Source organism: Microcaecilia unicolor, chromosome 10 (assembly GCF_901765095.1).
Source record: "Microcaecilia unicolor chromosome 10, aMicUni1.1, whole genome shotgun sequence".
Lineage (NCBI taxonomy): Eukaryota > Metazoa > Chordata > Amphibia > Gymnophiona > Siphonopidae > Microcaecilia > Microcaecilia unicolor.
The window spans coordinates 110,283,607-110,304,671 of NC_044040.1; the positions used below are offsets into that span (position 1 = coordinate 110,283,607).

A 21,065-nucleotide genomic window follows, 5' to 3' on the forward strand; every position below is an offset into this window, starting at 1 on the left:
CAGGATGCTGGGCTTGATGGACCTTTGGTCTTTCCCAGTATGTCAATACGTATGTACTTACGTATTTAACACTAACCGCAAGTTTTTTTTGTTTTTATAGCTCCTCCTCCCTCTAGTGCAGGCGAAGGGAAAACACTGACTACCTAAGTGGCTTCAACGTTTTGACGTCATGCCTTCTCCAGTTCTCAATCAAACCGGGTTGGGGGCGGGGCCGGTTGGTTCTTGGTTTGTATATTGGAGATTACGAAATGATGGCGACAATATGGCGCGCTGTAAGGCTATGGCAAGCTGTGAAAGAAACAGGGTCTTATAAGCAACTGCTTTTGTGGTCTGTGTTGCGTTCTTCGTTAAGTTCGTTGACTGTCGAGGAGCGCATAAAGGGGAAACGAAGAGCAGCGCTACTTGGAGGTGGCCAGGGGCGGATAGATGCCCAACATAAACGGGTGAGTGTATTTTAGCGTGGCCTTTTTTTTTCTTTTAATACAAAGCCTTTTGCTGTTAATGAGGTCGATGTTTGATAGATATAGTTTGCCACTGTATGGTCTGTAGCAAGTGGGTTGGAGAATAGAAAGTTACGGCAGAAAAGAATATAGTGTCTAGTTTCGAAAATAGGTAAAAGAGTGACGGACCCGCTGAAAGGGACGTTGTAAAAGCCAGATCGCTGGGATCTTCCGGATCTGTTAAGTACTCTCTTAAGACTCAAGCGCTTCTTTGTTTTGACGGCTGCCGCTGCTTACAGTATGCAGCGATCACCAGCCATAACCCGGCGCTGCAGTTCTCTATTTTTCTGTTTCCGTGGCGAATCTTGAAGGAGGTTAAACAAGGAGGTTTAATAGACTGGCGTGGAAGTGAGCCTATCTAGACCACTGTAAGTAAGGAAGCCATTTGGTTAATCTCTGTTTCCATTCCCCCTCGCATCCGTCATTGCCATCCACTCAAAACATAGACTGTTGCATCCACGTTGTCGTTTTTTATTGTTGGGTTATCTGTGCCCCTCAGACAATAAATACAATTGGATCCAGGTGTAAGCAGCCCTTCCAGAAAGATTTGGACACATGCAAAGAGAGTTTCTGCTGTTTTTAGCAGGTACAATAATTTTTAATGCTGTTTTACTGATTTCAAATGTTATATGTTCATAGGGGAAGCTTTAAAATAAATGAAATTTCTGTCAAATTTAAAAAACATTCACACACATAGGCATAAACATTTGCAAGTATTTTTATTGAGAAATATCTTTATTGTCATCATAAAGAAGAAAGCAGGCATCTAAACTCCTCTTAGGTCTTCTCCCACTCACTCCCCTCGCCATGTTCCCTCATTTAATCTCTAGGAGGCAGATGCACTAAAGCTAAATGAGCCTTTAATGACCCTCCAACGAGGAAAATTTGATCCGTTGCATGCATCAAAGGGCTTTTACCGAGGAAGCCAGCAGCTAACGAAAACGGAATGGAGATGAGCAATTAGTGTGAAAACCCCATTGAAACGACATGCACTAACCTTTTCCGATTGCCTTTACGCAGGAAAAAGGCAGGAAATCTAACGAGAGGTCTGGACCTCTCGTTAGGACAGCTCTGTGCCAGGAAAAATCATTAAGTGAAAAAATAAACTTTGAGCCAATCCCAGCGCATTAGCAGAGCTAAAAGCGCTGTGATTGGTCCAAAGGACGTCAGAAAACACATCAAATAAAAAAAATTAAAAAAGGATCGGGAGGGGGCAAGGGCGCTCATCAGGAGCATCCTGTATGGACGGCCTTGCCCCCCCCCCCCCGCTGCTCCCCACTTTCCGCCGCTCTCCCCCCCCCCCCCCCCGAAAAAGCAAAATGCTAGCTGCCCCGGTCCCCCTCCCTTCCTGTGTTCTGCAGAGCTAACTCCGCCTCCCGTCATTCTTTCGCCCCCGTGCCCCGCCCCCGCTGCCCCCCCCTGAGGTCAACTACGCCGCTCCCCCCCCTCCACCGAGACCCCCCCTCCCTATTAACGACCCGAGCAGCGCCTCTCACCTCTTTCAGAAGCGCTGCACGGGCAGGAAGATCTATTGTGTTGGTTGTAGAGTCTCCATGACGTCTCTTCTTCCCTGGCCCAGGCCCCGCCTCCTTCTGACGTACTTACATCAGAAGGAGGCGGGGCCTAGGCCAGGGAAGAAGAGACGTCATGGAGACTCTACAACCAACACAATAGATCTTCCTGCCCGTGCAGCGCTTCTGAAAGAGGTGAGAGGCGCTGCTCGGGTCGTTAATAGGGAGGGGGGTCTCGGTGGAGGGGGGGAGCGGCGTAGTCGACCTCAGGGGGGGGCAGCGGGGGCGGGGCACGGGGCGAAGAATGACGGGAGGCGGAGTTAGCTCTGCAGAACACAGGAACAGGAAGGGAGGGGGACCGGGGCAGCCAGCTAGCATTTTGCTTTTTCGGGGGGGGGGGGGGAGCGGCGGAAAGTGGGGAGCAGCGGGGGGGGCGGGGGCAAGGCCGTCCATACAGGACGCTCCTGATGAGCGCCCTTGCCCCCTCCCGATCCTTTGTTTTTGGATTTTGCTGACCGGGTAGCCACGTGTATGTGTTGTGGCTTTTTTGTTTGTTTGTTTTTACGTTTGCAGCATGCGCAGAGCAGCCAGCAAAACGCTTGGCTGCTCTGCGCATGATTTAGGGGCCGATTACCGATGTGTATTGTGATTCTTTGATACATTGTACGTTTGAATACCGATCTGAGCATGTGTGACTTTTTTTTTTTGGTGCATTCTTCGTTTTTTAAAAATCGTTAGGGACTTTAACGATTTTGATTTTTTTACGTTTGGTTGCTGCATCTGCCTCTAGGAGAAAGAGAGAAGAGTTTTCAGTTATGGCATAGTATAAGTCATCACAAGAACAAAATATAAGAAAACCAGTGGACTGCATTAGGGGCTTATAGCCCATGTAGGTATGTTTAAACAAAAGAGACCTGCATGAAACAAAATATTTATTTTTATTTTACTTATAAAACCACTTGCCCCTGAAACATGTTCAAAACAGAATAATCCATTTCCATATCATCATGCTGATCAATCCTTAGACTGGTGGGTTGTGTCCATCTACCAGCAGGTGGAGATAGAGAGCAATCCTTTTGCCTCCCTATATGTGGTCATGTGCTGCCGGAAACTCCTCAGTATGTTCTCTATCTCAGCAGGTGGTGGTCACACACAGCAGCAGCTCTGGCTAGGTCTCCAAGCCTAATTTTTAGGTTTTGTTGAGTACCTGGGGTTGAGGGCTCTTCTTGAGCAAGTGCAAACCTGGTGGCACCAGGTCCCTCCTTTTCTCCCCCCTCCCGCTGGCTCCGTTAAAAAAAAAAAAAATTTTGGACGTCCTTAAAGGCGTTTATTTCGACGTTTATTTAAACGTTTATTGCAGCTACTCACTGGGACACCAGGTCGTTACAGCTCGGAGCGAGAAGCAGGTAATTTTTACCTTTTTATAGCGGGCAGGGGGTTCCCCGATCGATCTCCACGTGGCCTATGGCGTCGGAGGGCGAGGGCGCGAAGAATCGCTCCCCGGACTGCGTGTGCGCTTCTAGCGGGGATGCGGGGGTCTTAAAGTCTGATTCGCCCTTGTTGGGTGTCAGTTTGGAGGCCGGTCAGTGTCCCGGGTCTTCCTCCGGTGCGGCGGTTTTTTCCCCGCCATAAACGCCCATCCCCCGCTGCTCGCCTCCGCCATCTTGGCCGGCCCCTCTGCTCGGACGGCTTCTTCTTGGGCCGCCCTTGAGCTGGGAGACGTTAATGCCATGGCCGCCCTTGATTTGGGCGACGGTAAAAAAGCGGCTAAAGTTAAGCGCCGTTCTTCCCGTGCGGCTCCTTCGCGGAGTGTCGCGCCGGACGCCATCTTGGATGCGCAGCATGTTTCTCCCCCGCTCTTGCGAGCGCCGGTTGAGGGTGCGTCTAGGGCTGTGGCCCAGGCTGCTGAAGTGCACAGTCTAGGGGGTTTCTCCCCCAAGTTTATTTCGCTGCTGCACCAGGCCTTCCTTATGCAAAACGCTGCCCCTTCTCCCTTGTCCGATAAAGGGGTTGAGGCCCCCGGAAGTAAACGCCCTCGGGTGGAGTCCCAGGCCTTAGAGGCCTCTGTTTCCTCTGATGTAGATGAGGGCAGCGTATCTGAGTTCTCCCAACGGTCCTTTGGGGATTCCTTGGAGGAGACGGATTCCCGCTCGGATGGAGCGGATGACCCCTCTGTAGCGCGGCTCTTTAGCTCAGAGGATTTGCCCAACCTGTTAGTGCAGGCCATGAGCATTTTGAAGATTTCCTCTCCGGAGGACGTCTCTCCCTCAGCCCCTGTTGGCTCCGCCATTATGCTGGGGACGAAGCGCCCGCCTAGAACCTTCCACGTGCATGATGCCGTGCACACCTTAATTTCGGCTCAATGGGATGTCCCGGAAGCGAGCCTGAAAGTGGCTAGGGCTATGTCCCGCCTCTATCCTTTGCCTGAAAGTGAACAGGAGGCCTTTGTTTGGCCTACCGTGGATTCTTTAATCACTGCGGTGACTAAGAAAACGGCGTTGCCGGTGGAAGGTGGCACGGCCCTAAAGGACGCCCAAGACAGAAGATTGGAGGCGGCCTTAAGGTCGTCCTTCGAGGCGGCTGCTTTAAGTTTGCAGGCCTCAGTTTGCGGCTCCTATGTGGCCAGGGCGTGCCTGACGATTGTGCAGCGGGCTTCCCCCTCGGATCCTTCCTTGAGGGCTGATTGGCCGGCCCTGGAATCGGGCTTGGCTTATTTGGCAGACTTACTGTATGATGTCTTGAGAGCCTCGGCTAAAGGTATGGCTCAGACAGTCTCTGCGCGGCGGTGGCTTTGGCTGAAACATTGGTCTGCTGACCACGCCTCTAAGTCCCGCCTGACTAAGTTGCCTTTTAAAGGCAAGCTGCTCTTTGGGGTCGAGCTGGACAAAATTGTGACCGATCTTGGCACGTCTAAGGGCACGAGGTTACCAGAGGTCAGGGCTCGGGCCAGTGCTCGCCCCGGTATCTCCAGAGGACGGTTTCAGGAAGCCCGTCGGTACCGCCCGGGCAAGTCGGGCTCCTCTGCCCCCTCTTCCTTCAAGAGGAATTTCTCCCCCAAGCAGCATTCCTTTCCCAGAGACCGCCGTCCCGGAGGTGCGCCCTCCGGTCCTCCCCCAGGGTCTCGTACCCAATGACGGGGTCCTGGTCCATGGCCCAGTGCAGATTGGAGGACGCCTGTCCTCGTTTCTGGGCGAGTGGACCAGGGTAACTTCAGACGCTTGGGTGCTGGAAGTCATCAGAGACGGCTACAAGCTAGAGTTCTGCCGACCCTTAAGAGACGGGTTTGTACTCTCTCCCTGCAAGTCTCCGGTCAAAGCTGTGGCAGTGCAGCAGACCTTGGACAATCTGATCCGCCTGGGTGCGGTCGTTCCGGTGCCAGAAAATCAGCTTGGCAAGGGACGTTACTCCATTTACTTTGTGGTACCAAAGAAAGGAGGTTCTGTACGGCCTATCCTCGACCTCAAAGGGGTCAATCGGGCCTTGAAAGTTCGGCACTTTCGCATGGAGACTCTCCGCTCTGTTATAGCGGCAGTGAAGGCAGGGGAGATCCTGGCATCCTTGGACATCAAGGAAGCGTACTTGCATATTCCCATCTGGCCTCCTCATCAACGCTTTCTGCGTTTTGCAGTCCTGGGCCGACATTTCCAGTTCAGAGCCCTCCCGTTCGGGTTGGCTACTGCTCCGCGGACCTTCTCCAAAGTAATGGTGGTCATCGCGGCCTTCCTGCGAAAGGAAGGAGTACAAGTCCATCCTTATCTGGACGACTGGTTGATCCGAGCCCCCTCTTATGCAGAGTGCGGCAAAGCTGTGGACCGGGTGATTGCTCTTTTGAGCTCCCTGGGGTGGATCATCAACTGGGAGAAAAGCCAGCTGCGCCCGACTCAGGCCCTGGAGTATCTGGGAGTTCGATTCGACACCCAAGTGGGCAGAGTGTTCCTGCCGGACAATCGGATTGTCAAACTTCAGGCTCAGGTGGACCAGTTCCTAGTAGCCTCTCCGCTTCGGGCTTGGGACTATGTGCAGCTGTTGGGCTCTATGACGGCCACGATGGAAGTAGTGCCCTGGGCCAGGGCTCATATGAGACCACTACAACACTCTCTGCTGCAGCGCTGGACTCCGGTGTTGGAGGATTATGCTGTGCGCCTTCCCTTGGACCCAGCAGTGCGCAAGGCGCTGAGCTGGTGGCTGAAGACAGACAAGTTGTCTGCAGGGATGCCTATTGTGACCCTGGAGTGGATTGTCGTCACGACGGACGCCTCTTTGACGGGCTGGGGAGCCCACTGCTTGGGAAGGACAGCGCAGGGGCTCTGGTCTCCTGCAGAGACAAAGTGGTCTATCAACCTCCTGGAACTCAGAGCCATTCGGTTGGCGCTTTTGGAGTTCCTCCCGGTACTGGCGTTGAAGCCAGTACAGGTCCTGTCGGACAATGCCACGGCTGTGGCCTATGTCAATCGCCAGGGAGGTACCAAGAGCGCCCCTCTAGCCAAGGAAGCCATGAATCTATGCCAGTGGGTGGAAGCGAACCTGGAACAGCTGTCAGCTGCCCACATTGCCGGAGTCATGAATGTCAAGGCGGACTTTCTCAGTCGCCATACCTTGGATCCCGGAGAGTGGCAGTTATCGGCTCAGGCGTTCTTGGACATCACGAAGCGCTGGGGCCAGCCGAGCCTAGATCTGATGGCGTCATCGGCCAATTGCCAAGTGCCGCGCTTTTTCAGCAGAGGACGGGACCCTCGATCTCTGGGAGTAGATGCTCTTCTCCAACAGTGGCCGACACAAGAGCTTCTCTATGTGTTCCCGCCCTGGTCCATGTTGGGCAGGGTACTAGACCGGGTGGCAAAGCATCCGGGCCGGATAATCCTGGTGGGTCCGGACTGGCCCAGACGTCCCTGGTATGCGGACTTGATCAGGCTCTCAGTGGACGACCCTCTGCGGCTGCCAGTGGAGCAGGGCCTGTTGCATCAGGGTCCCGTGGTGATGGAGGATCCCTCCCCCTTTGGTCTTACGGCCTGGCTATTGAGCGGCAGCGTCTGAGGAAGAAGGGCTTCTCAGACAAGGTCATCGCCACTATGCTGAGAGCGAGGAAGCGCTCTACTTCTACTGCTTACGCCAGGGTTTGGCGTACCTTTGCAGCGTGGTGTGAAGCAGGCTCACTTTCTCCCTTCACTGCTCCAATTTCTTCAGTGCTGGCGTTCCTGCAAGAAGGTCTGGAGAAAGGCCTGTCGCTCAGTTCCCTTAAAGTCCAGGTAGCGGCTCTGGCTTGTTTCAGTGGCCGCCTGAAGGGTGCGTCCCTGGCTTCGCAGCCAGATGTGGTACGTTTTCTCAAGGGAGTTAATCACCTGCGCCCTCCTCTGCACTCAGTGGTGCCTGCGTGGAATCTCAATCTGGTGATAAGAGCCTTGCAGAAGCCGCCTTTTGAACCCTTGTCGAGGGCATCTCTGAAAGACCTGACGTTGAAAGTAGTCTTTTTGGTGGCTATCACTTCAGCCAGAAGAGTTTCCGAGCTCCAGGCACTCTCATGTCGAGAGCCTTTTCTGCAGTTCACTGAGGCAGGAATGACTATTCGCACAGTGCCTTCCTTCCTGCCCAAGATTGTTTCTCGCTTCCATGTGAATCAGCAGCTCTGTCTCCCTTCCTTTCGTAGGGAGGACTACCCAGAGGAATACTCTGCTCTCAAATTTCTGGATGTGAGGCGAGTCATCATCAGATACTTGGAAGTGACCAATGATTTCTGGAAATCGGATCATCTGTTTGTCCTGTTTGCAGGTCCTCGTAAGGGTCTGCAGGCTGCTAAGCCTACAGTGGCAAGATGGGTCAAGGAAGCCATTGCAGCGGCTTATGTGGCCGCGGGGAAGGTGCCGCCTATCCAGCTGAAGGCTCACTCCACTAGAGCTCAGGCGGCCTCGATGGCAGAGGCCGGGTCCGTCTCCTTGGAAGAGATTTGCAAGGCGGCAACTTGGGCATTGGCCCATACCTTCTCCAGGCATTACCGCTTGACTGTGGCTGCTCGGGCGGAGGCCCGGTTTGGAGCTTCAGTGTTGCGGTCAGGGATTTCAATGTCCCGCCCTGGGTGAGTACTGCTTCGGTACATCCCACCAGTCTATGGATTGATCACCATGATGATATGGAAGGTAAAATTATGTATCATACCTGATAATTTTCTTTCCATTAATCATAGCTGATCAATCCATAGCCCCTCCCAGATATCTGTACTGTTTATATTCTGGTTGCATTTCAGATTCAAGTTTAGTCTTCAGTTCCTGTTCAGGAGGACTTCGTGTTCAAGTTTTTTCAATTGGATTCTTCAAGAGTTGAGACGAGTTTGTGTTACAGTGAGCTGCTGCATTCCTCTTCCCTCCGTTTTACGGGGCTGGATTGAGACCTAAATTCTGCCGGCGCTCCCTCCCGCTTCGTGCAGCTGTAGGGCAGCTTTGTACCCCTCCCGCTTCGGCGGTGTTAGGGTCAGTCAGCTCCTCCCGCGGTTGCGGTTGCAGGATAAGCCAGATCCCCCCGCATTGGCGGGGTGGTGTCCCTCCCCCGCTCTGCGGGGATGAGCTGGACGGATTCCCCTCCCCCACTTGTGTGGGGATGAGCTGGGTTAATTCCCCTCCCCCGTTTCGGCGGTGGTGAGCTGGGCAGAGTGTCCCTTTGTGGGTGTAATTCTCTAAGTGCTGAGTCCTGCGGATGGAGCTGGATATCGACATACTGAGGAGTTTCCGGCAGCACATGACCACATATAGGGAGGCAAAAGGATTGCTCTCTATCTCCACCTGCTGGTAGATGGACACAACCCACCAGTCTATGGATTGATCAGCTATGATTAATGGAAAGAAAATTATCAGGTATGATACATAATTTTACCTTGTGTATTGTTTATTTTCTCCGAATCTGCCTTTGCTAATCAAGCAGCGGAAGCAGTGGCCCGTCTCATCTCTCTCTGGGCAAAGTTACATATGCCCTCCAAATATCTAGCTTTCCCAACCTTGAATCTGCTCATGACAGGCTTACACCGTCAGGCAGTATGGACTCTTGTAATTAGAAAGGAACCCCAGTATGTAGTAGATATAATAAGATAGTTTATTTACAATCTTACCAATGGTAATACAGGTAGGTTAAGCATTCACATAATGGAACCGCATATCATGGCACGTCCTCTCTCTCTAGCCTTCTGGAGTCTCCCTTCTCTGTTCGTCTCTCCTCTCATCTCCTCCTTCTTCTCATCTCGTCTCGTCTTGTCTGCAACTAATACTCCTCAAACTGCTGCTTATATACAATTTTGGCCCTATTCATTCAATGGACCCCAGCTGTCTCAACTGGGCTCCTAGTCCTTATCAGTTGATCAGAATGACTTCACATATTCCCAAATCTTCCTGTAGCCCCCCCTTTGGATGTTCTCACCCGGGGTGCAGCTGACCCAGCACTATCTCTACGTAACCATAGCAACTCTTGCTTATGATGTCTTGCAGGTGCCAATCTCAGGATTGTTTATAGAGTAGATGCCCCCACCCTTGCCAGTTCAAGCACTTGCCACAGTGAAATGTAACTGTGTCAAAGGTGATCTCTGATTTTAAGAAGCCTAGCTCTTATTATGAGCCATTGGCCTGTATTTTACTGAGAGCAAGGGCTAGCATAACTCTTCAGTATCTAAAGGTAATCTTCTACAAACAGATGGAAGACTATGATTCCATGTGCCCCAATGAAAGGAGAGTTTAATTCTACTTCCATTTAATTTCAATATATTCCATTCATCCTTATAACACCAGGCTTCCCCAGATGAACCCATCAGGCAAACAAGATATCTTCACTGAAATCTGACCATCTGTATTGTACAGAAGAACAGTGAAGAAAAATGAGCACAATCTGCAGAGTTTATAATTGCTGTTCTACCAGCTACGATAATTTTTGAAGCTGTTTTTATTGATATTCCAATTGTCTTTTCTCTTCCACCTTGTAAGGCACTGCCTATCCAACTAAAACAGCTTTAGACTTGTTACAGATGGACCAACCATAAAGAACCGACAACGTGGATGCAGCAAGCTCATAGGTTTGCTTGGTTTATTTTTAGTGAATGGCAGTGACGGATGCGCTAGGGAGTGGAAACAGAGATTGACCAAATGGCTTCCTTGCTTACAGTGGACTAGATAGGCTTCACTTCCACTCCAGTCTATTAATCCTCCTTGTTTAACCTCCTTCAGGTTTGCCATGGAAAGGGTGGGAACAGAGAACCACAGTGCTGGGTTTATGGCTGGTAATCGCTGCATACTGAAGCAGCGGCAGCCGTCAAAACAAAGAAGGCTTCAGTCCTAAGGTAGTACTTAAACAGATCTGGAATCATGCCTCCTGTGATGTAACGTTACCTTCTGACAAATTTACATCAGCACGGGGACTTGTTGCAAAAATTGTCGGATATATGCAAAAAGTCCATATCTAAACGACTGGGCAAAGACAAAGTGAACTTTTAAATGTTTTGTAATTGGATCTGGGAGGATCCAGCTGTATCCGTCTTTTACCCCTACTGAATTCTCCTCTTTCTCAGCTATGTTGGTAATTTTGTCTTAAATGTCAGTTCCTCCTTGTGTTGCCAACGTAGGGTTATGCCCAGGTAATAGGGGAGGATCTGGCGGATGTAGGCGTGCAACAGGGGAAGATGTAGCGGAGTGGGAAGAACTCAGAGAGCTACTGTTGTCTGGGAACAGGTTGTGGAGGAATCTGAATAAAATACGGATCAGGGGCATAGTTAAAAGTATAATTTTGTGTGATGGACAGGGCAGTAACATGTCCAGGAATTTTGGACAGGGGGTGTGTCTGCATTTCCCTCCTGCCACATCTCTCCCTGCTGTTCCCTTCCCTATACCCCCATCCATTCCTGTAGCATAGCATCAGCTCTACCATTTCCTATCCTCTCCCTATCAACAACTGATGCATGGCTACAGAGATTATCTCCTTGGTCCCTTGTCCCATAAGAGGGGAAGACTCTTCAGCCCTCGGAGATAAACTCAGTCTTATCTTCTTTCCCTGGTCTTCCCTTCTCTGTCCTGCCCCATCCATCCATGTAGCCCAGCATCAGCCCTACCCTTCTCTTTCCTACCCTCCTTCCATCCATCTGTTCCTGTAGCCTGGCATCAGCCCTACCCTTCACTTATCCCCTCCCCGACCCAGAAGCACACCAGCACACTGTGCAGTGGGCTTTGATCTTGTGACCTGGGTTCAGTTCTCACTGCAGTTCTTTGTGACCTTGGGCAAGTCACTTAATCCTCCATTGCCCCAGGTACAAAAACTTAGATCGTGTGAACCTCTAGGGACAGAGAAAGTACCTGCATATAATGTACACATAATGTGTGTACAACACTGCATACATCTAGAAGTGCTATAAAATGATTGTGTTATTAGTAGTAATATCCTGGAAATGGCCAGAGCCCACCAGCATGAATAAAATGTTTTTAAACCTGGGCACCACAGAGCCCACCCATACCCAGAAGCCCAAGAGCCTTACACAATTTTTTTTTGTAACCTGAACTTGAGCTTCTGCTACCCCACCCCACCCACCCCAGTGAGCCCCATTTGCTCTGCAGTCGGTGTGCATGTGGTTCTACTGGTGCAGAGTGCTAGAGAGGAGGACTGAGCTGACTCCTGTTGTGCCTGTTGGCCACGGGGATTGAGGGCTATTTCTCATGAGCCGCTTAACTCCCTTCGGGTTCTTCTGATGGTGTGGAAGCTGAAGTTGTGGCAGAAGGTGTGCATGGGGTCACTGGTGTTTATTTCTCAGAATCTGCCTTTGCTAATCCAGGAGCGGAAGCAGTGGCCCGTCTCATCTCTCTGGGCAAAGTTACATATGCCCTCAAATATCTAGCTTTCCCAACCTTGAATCTGCTCATGGCAGTTCAGTACAGTCTCAGCCGTAGCTAAGTCTGTAATTAAAGAGGAACCCAGTTTCAATTAGTAAGAGATAAGTTTATAGTATTAATTAGCATTGATACATTACCCAATAATGAGGATACCAGCAATTCAGTCAATCATACAGTGGAACAGAATCACACGACACATCAGCTCTCAGTGGTACTCTGTCTCTCTCCTCCATCAGCATCTGCCTCTGTATCTGCGTCTGTCTCCTCTCTCTCTGTCTCTCCTTCTGCGTCTTACACTTCTCGGGGTGCTTCCTTTATACTGTCTCAACCCAATGGAATTCCAATGGGATCCAGCTTTGTCAGCAGAACTTGCTATCCCTTATCAGTTGATAAGGAACCGATAAGGGTGACTTCATTAGGTCCCAGGTTCCCAACTATACACAAAAGGGGTGCAAAGCACAGGTGGCGAGATGACTTTCATCGGTCATTCTGCCTTCTCAGCTATTCTCAGCTCCCCCTCCCATCTGAGTACTCTCTAACTACATACATCTACCCCCTTATCTACTTTCATTAGCCCAAAACATCTTTCATGACTCTCACTGATGCCAGTCCCAGGCATGTTTATAAGAGCAAAGGACCCCCTCCCGTGCCAGCTCCCTGAGAACTCAGTCAGCTTGTGCTGGCAGAAAAATGTATTTTGTATCAGAGATGACTTGGATTTTTAAGAGAAGCCCAGCTCTTATTATGAGCCATTGCTTGTTAGAGGCCTAGCTCTTTAGCCTGAGCCATTGACCTGTATTTTACTGAGAGCAAAGGGCGGCCATATATATACATTTCCCCTCTTGCCGGACTCTAAAAAGGGCCGGTACACCTGACTATGGGTGGTGGTCCATCTTTTCCAGAGGGCTCATAGAATCCTGTGTGGGGGGGAGATATATATCTGAAGTGGGAGGGACGCTCTGTCAAGACATGGGACTGAGGCCGTAGTGAAAGTCAAGCCTTTCAGTACATAGATATAAACATTCTATGCTGTGTCCCTCTTAAGGTAAAACCACCCAAAAAAAAAACCTAACTATGTATTCAAAGCTACTCTTTTGGAATAGGTAAAACCGGGGAATATGAGAAGTCACATAAGCCTAGGTATCATCAAAGGAAATCAATGAGGTTGAGTGTATATGATTGCAATCAATATGTCATTATTACAAAGCTGATGTTGGGAGGCAGGAGAAAGAAATTTTTCAATCAAAGTTTATCATTAGTCAACTTTGAATGTGTAAATATAGCTAAAACTGGTGTTAATAGGGAACAAATATTTCATTTAGCATTGTAAAGGATTAATATGGCCAAATAATGACTAAACTACTGCAAATTCAGGAGCATTATAATTACAAGTATTGCAAAGGCTAAGCTATGGGTGTATAGGCCTACATTATATATGAAGGGCCTGCTGCTTAACCTGCCAGTAGTCTTATAATTATGGGCAGGATAATAGTTTTGTAATTATCTTACTGCTAGGTGTAATGGATCTAGATCATACATGAAGGCACTGTTGAGTTATCGTGTTTTTGGAACATACATAGGAACATAATCTTCTTGTTCCTTTATACAAAATATGAAGCAAATAGTGTTAAAGAAATGGAAGTGATCTGCTTCACTTTCTCTTGATGAGTAAGAAATCATCAACAGTAGAAAACAGTCTGCTTAGTTACTATTTGAGGTATAGTGATGAAAGGTACAACAGTTAAAAAATAGAGAGAAAACAATCTATACCTGTCTATACAAATTAGCAAAATGTAACAAACTAGAAAGAAACATATGATAGTTCAATTAAACAGCATAAGCAGAATAAATATCTTCCTTAATAAAAGAGGTTGTACTTGCGTTACAGGCATTAAAGTAAAAATAGGAAAAATAAATAGCAGTGGTCCTACATTCTAGGTGGAAATTGTAGTTTGTCTTGTACTGAGAAGTAGTAACAAGGAGGCTTTAAAACAAATCTCTGAACATAGGGGAATAAATGCACCAGATAACAGTATCAACACCTGATTAGTAGTTAATTTTGTCTGCTAAGGCAAAAGGTTTTGTAATGCCTTTATAATGGAACCTATCAGTGTCAGTATTACTGGGAATGTAAGTATACAATGATTTCTGGTTTTAAATTGATCAAGTACCCCTCTTGATAGTGACAATAGAGGATGAAAAACCAAGGATGCCACCCACTTTAATCAATGCCTATAAGTGGCATACCAAAATATACAGGTTCTCTGTTAGAGGGCCTGATTGTTGGATGTGTAATCTGTTAATTTTAATTTGTCCACATCCCTGAAAATTTCAAAGTTATCAAACAAAACAAATGATGATTCGTATTGTCAGGAATAATAGAATTAATAGAATTAAAAAGGCAAGTAATGATTAGATATAGGGTTTCAATTAAAACAGGGTAAGTCAACTGTTGGGATACCTAGGGTAGATTCTTGTGATTATTACTATGTATACTGAAAAAAACCGGTGAGTCTTTTCAAATGTATAGCAGATTAGTCCTGGAAACAAAATTAGGAATAATAGAAATGCAACAAGTCCCAGTACAGTTGTTGGAGATACAGAGTACAGTGTCCTCTTCTGGGTAGTTGGACTTGCATCACACGGTTCCACTGGAAAATGGCAAGTGCAGTAGGCTCTCTTTGATGGCAATGTTCCATTCAGGTAAGGTGGTAACGTCTGTAGTGTCAGATGCTTTTGAAAATGTCTTGTAGTCATCAACTTGAAGTGGTGGCGAAGGCTGCAGAACCAGCTGGGAAACTGCTGAGCTGGTGGGGATGGCTTGAAAGGGATGAATCAGGAACCTTGTAGATGCAGATGTCTGTTAGGTGGACCAGGATGTGTGGTCTTGCAACTTGACTAATTTGGAAGGGGTCCTACGTAAATAGGGATGTAGTACTTCCGGTGAACCAAATCAACTTGAGAGCTTTGGATAACCGGTGGCAGGGGAAGGGCTATCATTACCCTCCCTTTCTTGACAGATTTCCTGTGAAATCGAAGACAGAAAAGTAATGATAATAAACAGAATATGGCCAAAATGAGAAATAATGAGTTTATCTTGTCAGCGGCATTGCTTATCTTTAAAAGTTAAAGAAATGGTCAGTGCTACAGACAAGTATTATAGACAAGTAGCAGAAGAAAATACAGCGTTAATCAAAAGAAAGTTAGTCAGAAGACAGTGAACAGTGAGACTTCATTATTCAGATGTGTGAAATAAAGAAAAAATAAACAGAGGATCACATTTTTTCTTTTTTCCCCTTTTTGTTTCCAGTCTGTGAATAACAAGGTAAGGAAAAAATCTAAGTGTAACAGAATAGCTAACTCTATCTGTAAATCACTGGGTTACGGGAATTCATAGTGAATGTTTAAAGAAGCAGGCTAGGGCTTCCTCCGGTGGCTTTAGGGGGAAGTGCCTTAGAATTCTGTCTTAATCAGACAATAACTAAATCATTACCGTGCTACAAGCAGGCTGTGAGAAAAAGAAAACCAAAAAGTAAGAAATAAAGAGTTTATCCTGTTACACAAAAGTTTTAGAAATAGCAGCACCTCTCTGCCAGGGGAGGGGAGGGGGGAAGAGTACTCAGCATGACCTTGAAGTACAGAAAAAATGAAACTGTCAGGCTTTCCCAGTGTGAGCGTTTACACAGAGAAAAGCAGAGATGCAGCTTTAAGCATGAAGCACAAAAGAATGCATTTGTAGGTCTGAGTAACCAGATGGACACAAGACCATTCTGTTGTATTTTTTTCTCTAAGAATGAGTTGCACAATATATTTAAAAAGTTAGCTAAAAACAAACGATTGCAGGGGATTCTGAAGTTGAAAAGCCTGATGAACTGGGACCATTGTATTCCTAATTAAATATCAGATAAAGTAATGGCATTAAACCATGGCATGTTAGCACAAGGTATGGTCAAAAAAACATATATGGATAATACAGTAATTCAAGACAGTGTAGGAAGTAAACCACTATTTAGAATTAAGTCAGAAGAGACAGTAGGACTACTAAAACTACAACATTACCAAACACACTCAGGATAACTTCTAATCTTTAATCTAATAGTTTAAGCATTGTTCTTCACAATAGTACAGTTGAGCAAAGTGATTATAGGGTCCAAATAATTTGCTCAGGTACGGTCCACGCCTAGTTATTGAGAATGGCTTTGGTCCGGGTTCCACAAGGGGAACGATTGCTGGACAGGGGGATTATTAGGCCGGGCATGCTTATGAAAAGACTGTCGACATATGGCAGAAAAATGGCCCAACCTATGACAGCGCCCACACCTAATATGCTCGCCACAATCTAGGCTGACAACTCCTGGTTGTCGCAAGACATTGGGAGCTTTGTCTATTTTGTCAAGGGTAGACACAGAGTTAATTTGTAACTGACCTAGATTAGCATTGCCCGAAGTGATAGGGAGTGACAAAGGGTTCACTGGTTTAGATGGCTGTTTAAATTTTACTGTTTTAGAAGGTTGTTTAAAGGTTACAGATCTCGGGACTGAAGGGCGGGTCTGGAGCCGGGATTCTGGTCCAGAGCTAGAAGGGATTGCAGTAGTAGGGACACTTGGCAGGGGTACAGGTTGAGGAAGAACGGGAGGAGGAACAGGTATAACAGCACCTGGGATGACAGGTTGAAGGATAATAGGGATAGCAGCATCTGCAACTATGGTGGCGGCACCTGGAACAATGGTTGGAGGAATGGCAGGATGGCAGCACCTGGATCAGTGGGCTGGGGATGCAGGGGCAACAGCACCTGGAATCATGGGTCCTGGACCGGAAGGAACCGGGACAGGTGACAGATTACCGTACCGGAGATCTGTACAGATGGGCTTGTTCAGAGTGATGGGATGGGTGGGGGGAAGTGGAGGTGTGGGATTCAGAAGGTGGGGTGGTATGGGCGTATATCCACTGCAATGCCACAATTTAAAAGTTTATTGAAAGACCGGCTCATATGGAGGCGGAGTCCCCTCTATGAAGGTACAGCCAGGGTGCAGTGTCATCCAAAGGTGGATGTGCTGGGCTTTGGGTGTTGAGCAGAGGATTAGAATTACCTTCTTGCTCCCAATAAGAATAAATTGTCTATGGCATTGAGATCTTTATCTCTGGACTTCACTTTTTTTTTTTTTTTACTTTAAAGTTTTTTATTGAGAGCTTAACAAGCATAACACCTCAAAATACTGAACACATGTTACATTCCTCGTAGAACAATATACCTCCAAAGTTAAACATTTACATGTATAAGTGCATAGTTCTCTTTTCGACCTACCCACTCTCCATTTTTATATCCCCCCCTCCTCCCCTTCCTTGAATCTATTTCATTCCCCTTCCCCCTCCCTCCCTTTCCCACCCAAACTAACTCCCTTCCCTTCCCCTATACAGTAGCTTAAACTTCACATTTCACCCAGTATATTATCCAAATGTACCCATCCTCAGCATCTAATTTTAATCGCCCCAGTCTGCGATCTGTTAGTTTCTCCATCTCGGCCACTATTTTAATTTTTGCTGCCCATTGCTGTCCGGTCGGTCCCAATTTCGATTTCCAATGAAAAGCTATAAGGGACTTCCGCTGCCGCCAGACTTATGCGTTTTACGCGTCCTATGCCATTTCATACCCCTTCTATTCCTCCCCCAGAAGGCACCATTTAGGATCACAGGGGAACTCAACCTTCAGTGCTTAGTGAGAGAGCTTGCGACATCTGACCAAAAGTTTGCAGAACAGTACATGACCACCATATATGCCAATAAGTTCCCACTGCTTTTCCACAACGCCAACACTGATCATCAGCGTCAGGATACATCTTTTTCACAAGGTCAGGTGTGTAGTACCATCTGCTTAATACTTTGTATGCATTTTCTTTAATCAATACACATATTGACGCCTTATTCACCTCCCTGCATATAGATTTCCACTCAGTCACATTCAGCTCACTCCCTAAATCTCGCTCCCACTCCTTCATATATGGAAATTTAATGAATTCCTCCCCCCGGAGATGGCGATAAAACAGAGTTATACCTTTCCCCCTTTTGCTCACAAAACTCCATGTGTCTTCAAAGGTCTCCGCCTTCTCCATTGCAGGACTACCCCATCCCTGCTTACCAACAAAGTGTTAACCTTGCAAGTAGGCAAATAGATCATGTCTGTGTTAGTCCGTATGTTTCCTGTAATTCCTCAAAGGGTCTATTCCCCTGAATCTAGTAAATCACTAAATTTGACCAATCCCCTGCGTGCCCACCCTACAAATCCCCTACCCTGTCTTCCCGCCGGAAAGCTGGGTTCCTGAGTAATTAATGCATTGGTGGATAATATTCTCGTTCCTCTTAATTATCCCTTTGTGACCCCCATCCATTAACAAGTGCATGATAAATGGATTCCTCGTTATAAGTTATAAGTTTTAGTGGATATGGAAGCCCATAATACTCCCTTTAGAGAATATCCCTTCACAAATGCTGTTCCAACCTTGTTAATGCTGTCTCATCCCCCCTATTCCACTCCGTCATAAATTTTAATTGGGCCGCCCCGTAATACCATTGTAAATTGGGAATACCTCTAACCCCCTAGATTCCACTGCTCTCCACATAATCTTCCTGGAAAGTCTGGCCCCTTCCCTCCCCAAATGAACCTGAATATTTCAGATTGTAATCTAGATATCTCTCCCTTAGGGACTGAGATTGGCAAGGTTTGAAAGAAGAATAAAAGCCGAGGGAGCAGATTCATTTTTATTGCTGCTATCCTGCCCCACCATGACAGCCAGCCATGCCTCCATTTACTTAGATCTCTCCTTAATTCTCTAAACAGTGGGATATAATTTAATAAGTATAATTGAGATAAATCCCTCGGAATCTGAATTCCCAAATACCGAAAATGCCCTGCCGCTTTTTTAAATGAGTAGGACTCCAGCAATCTATTTACCCTCGCTGTCTGAGAGAGTCACCCCCCATCAATTCAGATTTATCGTAATTGACTAAAGCCAGACATCCCCCCATATCTATCCAGTTCCCGTTTAATAATAGGCAATGTCAATAGTGGATACCCAACATAAAACAAGACATCGTCTGCAAATAAAGCTATTTATGCTCTGTGTCTCCTATCCTCGCCCCTTTAATATCTGTTAGGATTCGCACCCGCTGTGCCAGGGGTTCGATGGAGATCGCAAACAATAATGGGGAGAGAGGGCAACCTTGCCGTATCCCCCTTAGAATCGTGAACTGTCCTGTGTAACCCCCATTCACTTTTATTCTGGCTACCGGTGATTTATATAGGCACTGTAACCATCCCACAAATCTCTCCCCAAATCCCATTTCACTCATCACCTCCCATAAATAGTTCCACTCCACCCTGTCTAATGCCTTCTCGGCATCCGTTGTCAAAAAAGCCAGCGGCTCTTCGCTTTGTTGAGTACCCCATAGGATATGTAATGATCTCCTTATATTATCTACCACCTGTCTCTTGGGCACGAAACCAGATTGATCTTCATTTATCAAATACGGCAGCACTATCCCCAGCCTATTGGCCATTATCTTGGCTAAGATCTTAATATCCACGTCTATCAGGGATATCGGTCTATATGAACCACACACTCCTGGATCACGCCCCGGCTTTAACAGAACCGATATCCCCGCCTCATGCATACTAGGTGGGAAAGATCCGCCTGTCAAACCACTGTTACCCACTCTACATAGGACAGGCACCAGTTCCTTGGAAAAGACCTTATAAAATTTGGCCGTGTACCCATCGAGTCCCGGAGCCTTCCCCCCTTTTAAATTTTTAATTACTTCAAACACTTCTTTATGGTTTATGGGTTGCTCTAACATCTCCCTTTGTGATCCTGATAACTGCTGGAGTCCCAACTCCTGCAAATATTGTTGTATTTCCCCTCTGGAAACCTCCGCCCCTCTCGCATATAAAGTAGTGTAGTATTGCACAAATTGGTCACGTATAGCCCTGTCACTGTACAAAGGAACCCCTCCCTGTCCCTTAATCATCGATATTGTACTATTGACCTGACGTTGCTTAAGAAAGCGGGCTAGCATAGTACTCGATTTATTACTAAATTCAAAGAATTTCTGTTGCATGAGATGCCTTTGAAATTCCATTTTTTCCACCTGCAGTTTTTGTAATTCAGCCCTACATTCTAATAAACTTTGCAAGACCTCTAGATTCCTTCCCTCCTGATGTTCCGCCACTAGTTGTGCTAATCTTTCTCTAATCTCCAATCCCCTAGATTCACGCTCCCGCTTCCGGATCGCTCCATTTTTGATGAGGCGTCCCCTTATAACCACTTTAAGAGCATCCCACAAGCTCCCATCAGACACATCACCCGTATCATTAAACTCCATATATTCTTTTATGGCCCCCCCGGATCTCTGTACAGATCTTATCATCCCCTATTAATGATTCATTCAACCTCCAATAGGTAGATTTCCTTTCTTGCCCTAGATCCGAGAACGTGATCCAAACCGGGGCATGGTCAGAAGCATGAATGCTCTCTACTTCTGTTTCTCCCACCCTTTCCCATAGGGAGCGGCTAACCCAGATCACATCAATTCTTGTGTATGTCTGTTGTGCGTGCGAGTAGAATGAAAATGTTCGTTGCCTAGGATGTTGCAGCCTCCAGACATCAAGGAGATCCAACTCCTTGACTAAAGCCTTTAGTTTACTTCTATGTGGTTTGAGATTACCTCCTTCACCCTTGGAATGATCCAGCCCTGCCCAGGTCATATTAAAATCTCCCCCCATTATTACCCTGCCTGCTGCGAACTGTGCTAATTCTTCTCGAAGAGATTCAAAAAATTGTCCCTGCCCTGTGTTGGGAGCATATAGATTTATAATTGTTAGTCTGATTATATAGTTTCCCTTTTATCGCAATGCATCTCCCCTGTGCCTCTGTGTACATATCTCCTTGTGAAATGGAACTCCCTCCCTAATGTATGTAGCCAGGCCCCCCATTTTGCCTCCCCGTGGGTCTGCCAGTGCATAATAGTTTCCAAAATTCTTATGTTGCAGCAACCTTTGATCTTTCTTTTGTATGTGTGTTTCCTGGAGCATAATAATGTCCCACTTTAAACGCCTGAGTTCATTAAAAATAATACTTCTTTCCCTGGTTGTTTAGCCATTAACATTCCATGAACCCATCCTACCCCCCTCCCCCCTCCCCCATCTTCAACCGGCC

At 47.2% G+C, this 21,065-nt stretch overlaps 1 protein-coding gene across 4 annotated transcripts in view; it reads left to right on the forward strand.

Annotated features, from left to right (window-relative positions):
- The first annotated feature begins 200 nt into the window (after window positions 1-200).
- PCCB (propionyl-CoA carboxylase subunit beta) overlaps window positions 201-21,065 on the forward strand; it is an 840,377-nt gene continuing 819,512 nt past the window's right edge. For 2 of the 4 annotated variants that reach the window (XM_030215921.1, XM_030215922.1), the window contains exon 1: window positions 201-443. In XM_030215921.1, the coding sequence (XP_030071781.1) occupies window positions 249-443 (195 nt within the window). In that variant the 5' untranslated portion in view covers window positions 201-248. The remainder of the gene's footprint in view (window positions 444-21,065) is intronic. The other 2 variants (XM_030215920.1, XM_030215924.1) reach the window with 2 other exon arrangements.